At 54.3% G+C, this 13410-nt stretch overlaps 1 protein-coding gene across 2 annotated transcripts; it reads right to left on the bottom strand.

The window, feature by feature from the left end:
* Positions 1–1654: 1654 nt before the first annotated feature.
* FKBP8 (FKBP prolyl isomerase 8) lies at positions 1655–10979 on the bottom strand. 2 transcript variants are annotated; one of them, XM_039228196.1, is made up of 9 exons: positions 10887–10979; positions 9183–9508; positions 6616–6785; positions 6336–6424; positions 5838–6058; positions 5041–5213; positions 3199–3276; positions 2588–2719; positions 1655–2186 (listed from the first exon to the last, which is right to left on the bottom strand). In XM_039228196.1, the coding sequence occupies exons 2-9, from the start codon at positions 9481–9483 to the stop codon at positions 2100–2102; spliced, it is 1251 nt and encodes a 416-aa protein (XP_039084127.1). In that variant the 5' UTR covers positions 9484–9508; positions 10887–10979; the 3' UTR covers positions 1655–2099. The 2 variants fall into 2 exon arrangements, with proteins under 2 accessions (XP_039084127.1, XP_039084128.1); XM_039228197.1 differs by having other exon boundaries at positions 5838–6055.
* Between the last annotated feature and the right edge of the window lie 2431 nt (positions 10980–13410).

The raw sequence follows: 13410 nt of genomic DNA, 5'->3' as shown, positions 1-13410 counted from the left end.
AACTGGATAGCTATCTGGGAAAAAAAGAACCTTAACTCCAACCTCACACTATAATCAAATGTTCACTGAAAGTGAATTGTAGATCTCTATAGAAAAGCTAAAGCCATAAACCATTTAAAGGAAAGCCGAGGAGCGCCTGGATGGCTCGGTCGGTTAAACATCTGACTCTTAATTTCAGCTTAGTTCATGATTTCACGGTTTGTGAGATCAAGTCCCACGTTGGGCTCTGTGCTGACAGCACAGAGCCTGCTTGGGATTCCATCTCTCTCAAAATAAATAAATAGGCATTAAACAGAAAAAAAGCCTTAAAGAAATCACTACAAACTAGTTCAGCAAATATTGACAAAACGTGCACAAAACGGTAGGAAGAAAGCTGATAAATTGGACTTCATCAAAATTTAAAATGTCTGCTCTAAGAAAATGAAAAGTGAGCCAAAGAATGGGGGAAATATTCACAATATACTACCTGACAAAGGACACTTCTCCAGAATATGCAAAAAATGGACACAGAATGAGGCCGCTGGGGGTACCTGGTGGACCATGCCAGACCTGATCAGCACTTGGGAATGATGGCCGTGGGGACTCTCACAACCTAGGCCAGGAAGTCACCCTAGCCAGCCCACCAGCCCACTGGCCACCCCTCAGGCCGGCTTCCCATCCTGAGGACAGCAAGTCTGAGGAAAGGGGGGGTGTCCTACCTGGGACTCCAGTCCCCCAAGTCTGGCCAACCCACAGCCCTTACCCCAGCACCACCCGCAAAGGCCCCCTCCTGTCAGAGTACAAAGTAGGAGCCTAAGGCGGCTGAATGGTGGAAAGGAGGGTTCAAAGCCACCAACAGATCTGTGTTCACAGAGTCATTCAGGTGAGTTACAGAGCAAGGGCCTGGAGTAGGCAAGTTCAAGGCCTGATTGCTACCTTGGCTGTGGCTAATGGCTTTCCCTCCTGGGCTGTAAGGGGACAGGGGCAGGACAGATACTTATAGTGACCTATTCCTAGAGCTCTCCTTTCCTGGGGGCAGGATGAAGCCTTAAGAGGGGTCTCAGCACTGTTGACAGAGGCCTGAACACTGGCTCTGCCTGTGCTGGCTGTGACGATGAGTGGCATTTAAAGGAGAAGCTCCTACAGCTCCAGATTGGGGGAAAACTAAAAATCAAGGGGAGCTCCTGGAATCAACCCCAACCCCTCCTCATAGTCCCCAAGGCCCTGCAGGGTCCAGTTCTGCTGACCACACACTCTTCTCAACCTTGAACACATCAGGCTCAATCCTGCTCCAGCGCCTTCGTGCTGGCCATGCTGCTACCTGAGACATGGGGCTGTCAGTGTGTGGCACAGCCAGACCCCCAGGGCCACTGATGTCTCAGCACAGCCCCCAGTTAGATCCTGCCATGATCCCCATCTTCGGACGGGGCAACAGAGACGACAGTTAAGTGGGGTAACCAGCACAGCTGGGTGTGAACTTCTGCGGAGACCAGCTGGGTACCCTGAACACATCGTCCCTCTCCTCCAGGCCTCTGTTTCCCCCTTTGTAAAGCAGGTCTGCAGTGGTCTGAGAGGAGACACCCCCACTCTAGTCCTGCATGACCCTGGATGTGACATAGGCTCTCTCTGGTCCCGGCCCAAGTGACGGTGGAAGAAGGTACTAGAGCCAGCAGAGTGCGGGGTAGGAGGCTTTATTTCACAGAAGGGGTAGGAGGGAGAACCTGGACAGAGGGCAGCAGGCGGGGTGGGTGGGGGGTGGCGCTTGGAGAGGGACTGGGTCAGGAAAGGGCTGCCCTCAGGCCTGTTGGGAAGGAGAAACCGAGGCTGGCCTCTGTTGAAACCAAACCCAAGGGGGTGGGGGTGAGAGTGGAAATTGGGTCTGGAGGAATGAGGGCCCCCTCCCCCCGGGCTGGATATGGAGCCCGGGCCCTGCCTCAATTTCCTCCTATAGGGCCATAGTCCCTCCTGGCTCACTGGGGCCACGTGGCCCCCAAACCTCACTGCTCCCGCCCCAGAGGAGGGGGCTGGATCAGACAGGGCAGTTGACAGGGAGCCTGGGGAAGTTAGGGAGCGCGGGGTGGGGTCCACGGTGTGCAAAGGGGTGGTGGCCACCTGCGTGGTCAGTTCCTGGCAGCGATGACCACGGAGAGAGCCACGCCCCCCAGGGCAACAGCAGTTGCCCCAAACAGCCACTTCCATGGGATGGACTGTGGATAAAGGGGAGGGAAGAGAAGGGCTGGAGGGCGGTCAAGACAGATACCCTGGTCTTCAGCTATCAACACGGCCAAAAGAGACCTCCCAGCAAAACACTGCCTGACAATGCCTTTCCTGCCTTCTGGCAAACTCCTACTCAAGCATCAAAAGTCCCCTATTCTAGAACCTCTCCCCTTCCCCTCTGGAAGAGCTATCATTCTCTGCCCTGAGCGCTCGAGATGGTGCTCCATCTTCTGCTACAGCCCCGGCCACCCAGGGCTGAGGCTTCTCTGTCTCCGGCATGGTCCAGCACAGCTCAGTTGACAAGGACATCAGTGCTTCTGCATGCCGTGCCCCGCCCTTAGCCCCTACCCCTCCTCTGGGAGCATCCCTGCGCCTGCCAGCCCCAGCTCACCCAGGCACCCTTGCCAGGACACTTGGCAGGCAGCCGGCTGGGGTTGCCCAGCATTTTCCGGTACAGGGCGGTCTCTGTGCTCCGCTGGGCTGCGTGCTTCTTCACCAGTTTCGAGAGCTCTGCGTGGATCGTCTGCAAGAGGTGGGTGTCGACTGGGCTAAGAACATGCAACCTGACCATCTAACCCGACCATCATCTCTTATGCTCTGCTTTTCTGCGACCCCCTGGTCACTTTGGGCTGGGTCCACTGGGACATGAAAGTTCCATCTGCCCCTCTCTGGGCATCAGCAAAGTGGGGGCTGCCATTTCCATCCCCCTAGTGGAGGGGGCAAAACACATGGTGGCCAGGAGAGGAAGGTTCCGGGGGGAAAGGTGAAGACATTGACACTGGCCGGGTCAGCGGCACCCTTGGCCTCTGGGAGCCCCATGGGGAAGGGGTGAGCCCAGACCGCCTATACAGGGGTCAGCAGGGTCTCTTCAGCCACCGATCTGTCACTGCCCAGGCTGGAACACCATAGGGAAAGCCGCAACAAGAATCACAAGAAGACTACGGGATGACTTCCCAGATAGGCTGGCAGGACAAGTCCCAAGGGCGTCTCCTTTCTGCTCACCTTGTTGGAAGGTTCCAGCTTCAGAGCTGCCCTCAGAATGGGGATGGCCTCACTGTACTCCCCTTGCTGGGCCAGCACCTGTGGGAGAAAATGGATGGCACCTCTCCGGAACCACAAAGGACCGTGACCTTCTTCAAAAGACCCAGCCCTGCCAGGCTCCTGGCCACCCTGACTAGTCCCAAATCTATCACCAACAGCCACCCCAGGGATGCAGCCACCTTCACACTGCTCCTGAGCCCTCAGACTACGTGAGCGCCCCACTAGGCTGTGTCATCCCAATCTGTACCTTCCCCTGCAGGTCGGTCTCAGCCTTTGCAGGAGACCTGGGTGCTGGCCTCACCTCCTCCCTCGCTGCCCTGGCTGGCTCAAGAAGCCAACTGAACGTTCCCAAAGCTTTGGCTACAGTGAACGATTCAGAGCCAGCCAATGAGATCGAGCCTGAACTATACTGGTGTCACTGATGCTAAGTGGAGAGGATAGAAGCCTAGAACTTCTGAGGGGGCAAGAAGCACCATCTTGGTCACCTGGAAAGGAAAACCCGTAGCAGACAGGCACAGTATCCTCACAGCATTGCTTACGCCTGGATCCGGCTATGCCTGAAGCCAGACACCCTGCACTAGGCAGTTCTACAAGCTATTAATTCCCCCTCTTGCTTGAACCTGTTTGAGAACGTTCCTGTCACTACAACCAGCAGACACAAGCATTTGGAGGCTACATGAGCACAAATCCCACTGCCCCCAAAAGGATTATAAACTCTTGACAAACAGGGATGGCATTTTCTTCCCAAGTTTCTACACAGAACTCTACAAACAAGTTCTTTAAAAATGCTGGGTGGAGAAAGGCCCTGCTCGGGCTTCTCATAAACAGGCTGAGTGATCCACCGTTTGCTTGTATCTCAAATTTCCTCTGCTCACTGATAAAAAGCACTAAGCCCCCTGCCAACACACACACACACACACACACACACACACACACACACACAAAGGGCGGGGATCAACAAAAATGGGGGTAAAAGCAATTAAGGTCAAGTCTACACAGGCCAAATTCATCCCTACATTCCACAGAACAACTGGGCACCCCCTGTGTACCTGGCCCTGTTTGCAGGGCTAGAGAATTAACAGCGAATGAGCCAGACAAAATCTCCAGCTTCTAGTAAGGGAAGTAACAGCCATGATGACACCTGCCAAAGCTGATGACAACATGGGAAACATGAAGACAGGGCAGGGGAGTGTGGCAGGCAGAGCTTCCTGAGGAGGTGACATCAGAGACCTGAAGGGATAAGAAAAGGGCCCATGGTTTGGCGGGGGGAGGTCTGAGGTATGCATGTCTCAGGCAAAGAGCACAGCCGGTGCAAGTCACTGGGGTGGGAACAGACCTGGCCTGGGCAGCAACAGTGAGGCGGCAGAGAAGGATGGAAAGAAGCAAGAGGAGAGGCGGAAGGGGACGGCAGGGGGACCAGATGACTCAGAGCCCCGAGGGTTGCAATGAGGACTTGGCTTTTACTCCGAGAAAGATGGGAACCATGGAGGATTACATGTAAGGAGCAGTCCTCAGTAGGCCACCCCACACTGGCAGGGATAATAGAGAACCTAAGACCTAGGATTCAAGTCTGGTCTTGGTCAATGAATTACTGTGATTCAGGCCATACCTAAGCACCTGTCTGGGACTCAGTTTCCCCACTTGTAGCCCAGAGAGCTTGGCTGGTTGATGCTTATGCCCGTCTCAACTCCAAAGTTTGGAAGCAGCCCCACTGTTCTGGGTGGGGGCACCAACCTGCCCGCCTGTAGCCTATGCCCATCTGCCCGTGGCTTGCGGTCCATCCACCTGCAGCCCACTGCTCACCTTGCCCTTGCGGAAGAGCGCCTTGATGTTGTCGGGCTGGTGCTCAAGCACGAGGCTGCAGGAACGCAGCGCCGCACGATAGTGGTCCAGCTTCAGCTGTGAGGCTGCCAGGTTGTTCAGACATTTCACCTTCAGCTGCAGGAGCTGCTCCTCCTCCTCGAATGTCATGTCCACTGTGGGACGATGGCGCTCAACCACAGCAAGGGTTACCACACCGCCAGCCCCCCACCGCTGCCCATCTGTGGACAGATGGCTGCCTTCTACTCCTGGGGAACGTGTCCCACACACTGTGTGACTCAAGCCAAGGCCCACTCCCTCTGTACCTCGTGGCAGACGAGACCGGGTGGGGATGGGAGGGCCTCTGAGTATCCCTGTCACAGGAGACTGGGGAAGGGAGCTCTGTGTTCCCAGGGACAGGGCCTCCACCCTCTATTCCTCAGAGGACAGGCCCCTATCTCTAACACAAGCGAAGACCAGCACCATCCTCAGGGCACTCCCAAGGAGTCTATAAGATGGCACTAAGCACCGTGGAGGCCTAACCACGGGGCACGTGGACTGACATGGTCTACAGTCACCCACGTTCCCCCATATACCTGCGTCTGTAACATTCCATGGTCAGGGATACACCGCAACTCCGGAGTGGACCCTTGCCTAACGGTTAGGAATAGTTGAACATCTATCGGTACTGTGGAATATTTTAGAACATTCTGAGTCTGAGGCCCTCTGTGGCTTGAAGCTTCTGGCACTAGTGGATGCTTTTGAGCGGAGGGGGGGGCAAGATTTGACCTGGCAGTCACCTTTGGCGCTAGAGGTGATGGCCTTGATGGCGAGGTCGTAGGAGTTGGCAGCCAACACGAAGTCGGCCCGCTGGTAGTGGGCATTGCCACACTCCCGCTTCCGGTTGGCCAGAGCCACACGCTCCTGCCCTGTGAGCATTTCCAGGTCAGGTCCATCCACGGCAGTCTTCAGGGTCACTTCCAGGCACAGGGCTGCATGTGGAGGGATGTATGGGCTCCTGCTGGGGGATGGGGCAAGAGCAGCACTCAGACCCAGCGGCCACTATGAATGAACCCCGGACAGGCTGGGTTGGCTAGGGAGCAGGGGGAAAAGGGTTCAAGTCTTGGAGCTGGCCCCACCGTCAACCCTCCTCAGTAAACTGAAAGGGAAGTAACACGCCACCTGCGAGCTACCTGACTTGGTGAGTAACTTCCCCCTCCCTAAGTCTGTTTCTTTTTCTATAAAATTGGCAGGCAAAGGGGTCCCCCGTGGGGACCCTGCTGGTGACAGGTTCTCACCTGCCCTGGGGGCCATAGCAGTACTTGGAATCAGCAGTGACCATAGCCGTCTCCCCGACATCCATGAGCGGAACGCTGAGATCCAGGGCCTGGGTGTGTAAGCGCAAGGGCTCAGGCAGGCTCAGGTGCAGAGTAGCAATGCCGTGTTTGCTCTGGCTCTGCCACCTTCCTGCCCCCAAGCCCAGCCCCTGCCAGCCACCACCACCCACCTCCCCTCCATCCTGCCTTGCCTCCTCCACTCAGCCCCAGGGTGGTTGCCAGGCCCCTCGCCCCATCCCACCTGAATGACATCGCAGTCGCCCAAGGTGAACACCAGCTCCGGCTCATCCTGCACCCGAGTGCCATTCTCCAGCGAAGTCTGCAGCTGCACGGTGACTACCTGGCCTTTAGCTGGGCGGCTTGAGCCCGGGGGACCCGGAACCAGCGTCTTCTTCCTTAACAGCCCATTCCCTGCCAGGGACCAGGGACAAGCACCCGTTACCAGGCAGCTCTGATGGGTGCCTGCTTCCTGAGCACCCCTCTCCCAGCATTCGGCTGAGCCTCCAACAGCTGCTCTCCACTTACTGGGCAGGTGATCCCAGGCCTCTGGGACTGTCCCCTGCTGGACACTGGGCATTAAAGGATTAATTTGAGGAGTGATGATAATGGCCCGGCTGACCATTACCTTAAGAAAATTAAGACTCACCAGGGCAAAGAACTCAGAAAGGTGGACCTGCCCAGCATTGTCAGGCTGGCAGGGATATCCGGCAAAGAGAGAAGCCACTCAAATCTCCCTCCCCTGGTTCCAATCCAGCCCTTTAACATTTGGGCCTCAATTTACCTCGCCATGAAATGCGGGTAGTCAGGGGGACCCCTGGAGACACCCAGTGAGCAGTTTGCTTGGTTAGCAGCGTGCCTGTGATGCAAGAGTGTTCCCACCAAAGCACCATATCACTAAATGTAAAAGTTAAACAGAGCCAGAGGGCCTACATGCAGAAGTGCCTGTGAGGGCCCCAGAGCCCATGTTTTCCTCCATGCCCCAAGCAATCACAGGAATGGCCAAATGGCCACAGCCAACAGCTACTGAGGGGGCATGAGAGCCAGCACCCTCACGAACCACAATAAAGACACCCACTGACATCACACAACCACTGAGGCAACTCGAGGGCTTTCACCCCTGGGGCCTGTCAGACTGATATCATCTACAGTCACCCGTATTCTGACCTTTATCTGCATTCCAACATACCCCACCAGTCTGGAATATACAGTAATTAAAAATGTACCTTGGACTAAAACTTAAGGACAAGAAAGTATCTATTGATATTCTGGAATATTCTAGAATGTTCCAAATTTCTGTGCTGCTCCTCAACTTGTACATGTCCTACATCCAGTCTCAGAACCAATGGTCTACTGGATCCCTAGGGATCCCGGTGTCTAGAAGTTTCTGGGCACTAATGGTGGATGTGCTGGAAGGGGTACAACCAGGTACTGCCTCTCATCGGGATAGACGCTGAGGAAATCACATATCCTCTGAAGGCCTCAGTTTCCTTGTATAGAAGCCCAAATTCTGACCTCAGAAAGTGGCTGGCTCTGGGGCACCTGGGTGGCTTAGTTGGTTAAGCGTCCGACTTTCGCTTAGGTCATGATCTCGCGGTTCGTGGGTTCGAGCCCCGCGTCGGGCTCTGTGCTGACTGCCAGCTCAGAGCCTGGAGCCTGTTTCAATCTGTGACTCCCTCTCTCTCTGACCCTCCCCTGCTCACGCTGTCTCTCTCTCCTAGAAATAAATAAAAAAAACTTTAAAAAAAAAAAAGGGGGGGCTGGCTCAAAAATGAAAGGACAAAGTCAGATTTGTGCTCAGAGGGGCAGCAGGGCAGCTCTTATTATCAGTAAAGAAGAGCTTCCCAAATTCTAATATAGCCGGGGGGTGAGGGAGGGTGGGCTATCGGACCTTGGGCAAGCACCTCCATTTCTCTAAGCCTCAGTTTCCTCATATGCAAAATGGGGATATGGTAGGAATTACATCACAGGGTTGTTATGAGGATAATATAGGATGCACAGGCCTGGCACAGAAGCAGTGCTCGGTAAACATTACCTGGTGTTATTTTTAGACATAACAATGTTTTTATCAGCAATAAAGATATTATCAATGACAATTCTGTACTTTCCATCAGTATTATTTGACACTACTACTTTAATATTAGCATCAATAGCGTAAAAATGACGTTTTACTAACATGTTCGTGAATGGACACCGACATTATTTAATATTCTAGATATCACTATTGGTAGCAATATGTTTTTCTGGTTTCCAGAGTTCTTACCATGGGGTACACGGTGGGGTATATGTGTGGGTTCCCCTAGTTTCGTTCTTGCAGGACTTCTCTGAGCAGCTACAATGCTAATGCACGCTATGAGCCGGACAGAGGCATGAGCAAAATGGGATGTTCTTCAGATCCATTTGACCCATGGACACATTTTCAGAAGACAGGGACTTGCCAGACAAGTGCCAAAAAAAGCAGCACTGGGGGTTGGGAGCTGCCACCGCCTGGTGTGTTGGCTGTGTGGCCCCAGGCAGGTGACTCAGCCTCTCTGAGCCGCTGTTAGCAGCTCTGGGAAACAGGGGGCATAACATAAGGTGCGTGTGCATGTGTGCGTGTAACAGCGAAAGGGGTTCTTAAACATGAAGTGTCTCAATCAGTTAGTTGCCTGTGGCTGGCAATCACCGTGGTTACATGTTTTACTTCAAACCTGCTTCATACCAGAGAGGGGAAAATGAGGCTCAGGGGAGAAGAGGGCCTAGGCCAAGGTCACTTCTGAACCTGAGCTGTCCACGCCCTGTGGGTCAACCCAAGCCACCCCTGCTCCTTACCCAGGATGTCCAGCCACTCATCCGGGGCTGGGGCCGGCTCGGGCTCAGGCTCCATGGAGGCCAGGAATTCTCGGGCCAGGGCCCCAGGCTGCTCAGCCTCCTCCAGTGGGGGCTGCCCCACATCTTCAAGTGGTGGCAGTTCACTCAGATCTTCCTCCTCCTCCTCCTCCTCCTCCTCCTCCTCGCCCTCTGCGTCTTCTACCCCATCCAGCACCTCGAAGTCCTCAAGTGGTGGGACCCCAGCAGGCGGTGGGGCAGCAGGCTCAGGGCCCGAGGCAGAGGGCTCAGCACAGGATGCCATGCTGCTGGGGGGACGGGAATTGGCCCTGGTGGGGGGAATGGATGGGGTAAGAATCCCACCCAGCCCCTCAAATTCTCCTCTGCATCCATTCACCACACTGCCGATCACTTGCTGTGTGACTCAGGAGCTCCAGGCCTCATCTATTCTAGTGGGTAAAGAACAACCCAGGCTTGACCCCACACATCGAGTCCTGGACATCAATCAGGCTCAAACAATGTTAGCTATTATTACAGCTAATTATTTTTCAGTCTTTATAAATACCCAGAGAAGTAGGAAACATTCCCCTCCCCCATATTCTGCAGAAAAGGAAATTGAGGCCCAGAGGGGCAAAGCCATTTACCCAAGGTCACAGAGCAAGGCAACTGCAGGGGCAGAATTTGAACCTGGGGCTTTATCTGATTAAATACCCAAAGGGGGTGCTGGAATTTTTTTTAGGGGGATTAAAGTCTCGGGAAGTCTATTTTTAGAGCCCAAAGGGAACTGAGTCTTTACCAGGGCTCCCTACCTTCAGCTGCCTCTTCTCCTAAGGGGAACCACCTAGAAATGTCAAGCCTTTTCTTTCCATAGCCTGAACCTAATACCACTACCCCAACACCAAGGACCCTATACCAAACTCTACCCTGGGAGCCCTTTCTCCTCTCCTCAGGCCTCCTGACCACTCTCAAAGTAGCCCCCTTTACAGTGGTCAAGACCCCCGTGGCATTCTACAGCCTTTTCCTTGGGCCATCAAGAACTGCCCCCTTCCCCTAGACCCCAAACTCAGAGATGGCAGAGCCTAGCCATCATTCTAACCCACAGCATCCCCTCCCTAACCCTCACCTGCCTACTCCTTCTGGGCTTTGGCCCCATATTCTGAGACCCTCCCAGCCCCCACCCCCACAATCCCCTGCGCCCGCATAGCTCACCATCCCCCCTCCCCCAACCACCGCCCCCAGCCCGGGCCAGCTACCCCCACAGCTACTCAGTCGACCCGTAAACACCCTGATAGCCCCAGACCCCCCCTCTCCTGATCGCATAACACTCTACGCCCACCAGACGCCCCCCGCCCCGGCCTGGCTCTTCGTCAACCTCCCACCCAGGCCCCAACGCTTCATGCCTGTTTGACGCCACCAGTCTGGGGCCCCCGACCCCCCGCACCCCTCGGGGGCCCAGGCTCTGCACTTCTCTGGCAGCAGCGCCCCCACTCGCTCCCCTCAGCCCCATTCGGTCCCCACCCCCGGTTGCCCCCGCTCGGCCGCGCCCCCTCTAGCACTCCGACCCTCCGCTCCCCCCGGCTCGCCTCCCCCGGCGGCCTTTGGCCCCGCCCATCGGCCCCAGCCCCCGCCGCCCCAGCCCCCGGACCAGCCCAGGCCCGGGTAGTGCCCCCAACCGGGGCAACCCTGCTGGGGCCCCGGGACACGTGCCTCCGGCTCCGGGACCCCCGCCTGGGGTCCTGCGCCCCCCTCCCCGCCCCCAGCCGCGGCCGCCGCGCCTCGGGAACCAGGCTCGGGAGCCCGGCCCCGCCCCCACCACTCCCATTGGTCCCCGCTGCTGCGACTGCAGCACTTATTGGCTCTAGCGCACATCCGTCTCGGAAGCAAGCACTACCCTCTCTTGCTTGTTTCCGCGGGACGTTCTTAAAGTGGCAGAGGCTGCCGCGCAACCCGGGCGGGGGCGGGGGCGAGGACGAAAGGCGGGGGCGGGGGCGGAGGTAGGAGGCGGGGGTCTACAGACCCGGCTCTGTTCACCAATACGCGCCGGACTGCCTAGCGGGACTCCTCAGTCTCGTCTGAGCTTCATCTTGTTCATCTGCGAAATGGGGATAAGCACCCCCATCTACGCACTCTCACCTAGAGGGCTTTTGGGAGGACAACCCTAAAAGGTATTATCTTCAAAAGCTCAGTCTTGACCATCAGGGCAGCTCTGGAACTGCTGGATAATTCACCCTGTAGCCCTAGTTACTCACGTGGTCCCAAGATCCTGAGGGGGAGCGATCACCCAAGGGCACGCAGAACCCCCGCCCCACCCCCGCGTGGTCTGTGTTAATTCCCGGAAGGTTGCCTTTTGCATACAGAAGAAATTCAATCGCTAGGTGAACGACTGAGCAAGCAGGGCCGCTGGATGGAGTTTCTCCTCCTTGCACCCTCTGTTAGAGGGTGATAAGGTACCCATGGCTTTGAGAGAAGGTGGCAGTGTCGATTAGATGGGGTTTTATGGATCTCGTTTTGAGGTGGGGGCACTTACTCTTTCCTCGCTCTATTTTATTTCCTTCCTAGGGTTTACTCATTTACAGAATGATCTTGTACTTTTTTTTTTGCTTCCCTGCCCTAATACCACTTTGCTCCATCCGGGAAAGAATTTTGCCCGTTTTGCCCCCACCGCATCCATGCCTACCTGGCACCTATCGGAGTTCAATAAATGAATGAATAATTGAACGAAGAATGAATGAATGAATGAATGAATGAATGAATCACTGGCTACTGGAGGTAGCTAACACTGGAGGAGGTAACAGGTTTGGAAGCTCTGCCTGACCTCCCCAAGGCAAGGCCTGATTGGCTACCCTCTTAGCATGATGAATCTCTACTTCATAACTGATTTTATGTCTGTGCCATTATTTGATTTACCTCTGCCTTGCCCACTAGATTAGAAAACTCTCATAGCCTTGGAAGGGTCTATTGTTTGTCCCTGTTTTAGCCCTGGGGCCTACAGAGTGACTGGCACAAAAGGAGAGTGGGTAGGGGGAATTTAGGGAAATCATTATGGTTGGAAGGAAGGCAGGCTAGCCAGACTCAGAGGTGCTAGGGTAGTGGGGATATGTGAGAAATTTCCTGGGAAAGAACATCAAATAAACTCTGGGCCAGTGCTGGTTCTGAGGGACTTAGACGATTTCCTGTCCTTGTCTGAACCTCAGTGTTTTCATCTGCACAATGGAGTCTATTACACATGCAGCTCCACCTGTTATAAGGGCTGGAAGAACTGTAATAAACAAGGAGGGGCGCCTGGGTGGCTCAGTGGGTTAAGCAACCAATTCTTGATTTCCACTCAGGTCATGATCTCACGATTGACGGCATCCACCCCACATGAGGCTCTATGCTGACAGTGTGGAGCCTGCTAGGGATTCTCTCTCTCCCTTGCTCTCTCTGCCCCTCTCCTGCGAGCACACACTCTCTCTCAAAATAAACTTAAAGAAAAACCACAACGATACTAAAATAAACAACTAAATTAAATATAGACTGATAACAGCAACTGTTACACCACCAATAATAATGGCTGACACTCAGCACAGGTGAAAGCAAACACTTTACATGTATTTAATCCTCACATCAGCCTTATGAGACAAAAACATACCCTGATATTTGGAGTCCATGTCATGTACTGCATAGTGTTGCAATTGCTGGTTTCCTGGTGAACTGGATTTTTTGTTATGATGTGCCCCTCTTTATCTCAATGCTTCTTGCCTTAGAGTGGGCTTTGTCTGATATTAAGATGACACACTTGTTCTCTTTGGGCTCACTTTTAATTTTTATTCATTTGTTTATTTAGTCTTCACACCCAGTCTGGAGCCCATTGCGGGGTTTGAACTCATGACACTGAGATCAAGACCTACGCTGAGATCAGTAGTCCAACTCCTTTTTTAAAAATTTTTAATGTTTTTTTTTTTTTAATTTCTGAGAGAGAGAGAGACAGCGTAAGCAGGGGAGGGACAGAGAGAGAGGGAGATACAGAATCTGAAAGAGGCTCCAGGCTCTGAGCTAGCTGTCAGCACAGAGCCCAACGTGGGGCTCAAATCCACGAACCATGAGATCATGACCTGAGCTGAAGTTGGACGCTTAACCGACTGAGCCATTCAGACGCCCCATCTAACTTTTTTTTAACTTTTTTTTTTTTTTAATTTTTGAGACAGAGACAGAGCACGAGCTGGGGAGGGGCAGAGAGAGAGGGAGACAC

Source organism: Hyaena hyaena, unplaced genomic scaffold (assembly GCF_003009895.1).
Source record: "Hyaena hyaena isolate Hyena2069 unplaced genomic scaffold, ASM300989v1 scaffold_30, whole genome shotgun sequence".
Lineage (NCBI taxonomy): Eukaryota > Metazoa > Chordata > Mammalia > Carnivora > Hyaenidae > Hyaena > Hyaena hyaena.
Note: the sequence above shows the minus strand (reverse complement) of the source record. Positions and strands in the feature narration are given on the sequence as shown.

Coding starts and splice junctions, on each gene's coding strand:
- FKBP8 (XM_039228196.1), bottom strand. CDS start 9,483: ATGGCATCCTGTGCTGAGCCCTCTGCCTCGGGCCCTGAGCCTGCTGCC. Junction 6,786..9,182: donor TGAGTGGCTGGACATCCTGG/GTAAGGAGCAGG, acceptor GGTCCCTGGCAG/GGAATGGGCTGTTAAGGAAG. Junction 6,059..6,335: donor TGCTATGGCCCCCAGGGCAG/GTGAGAACCTGT, acceptor CCCATCCCCCAG/CAGGAGCCCATACATCCCTC.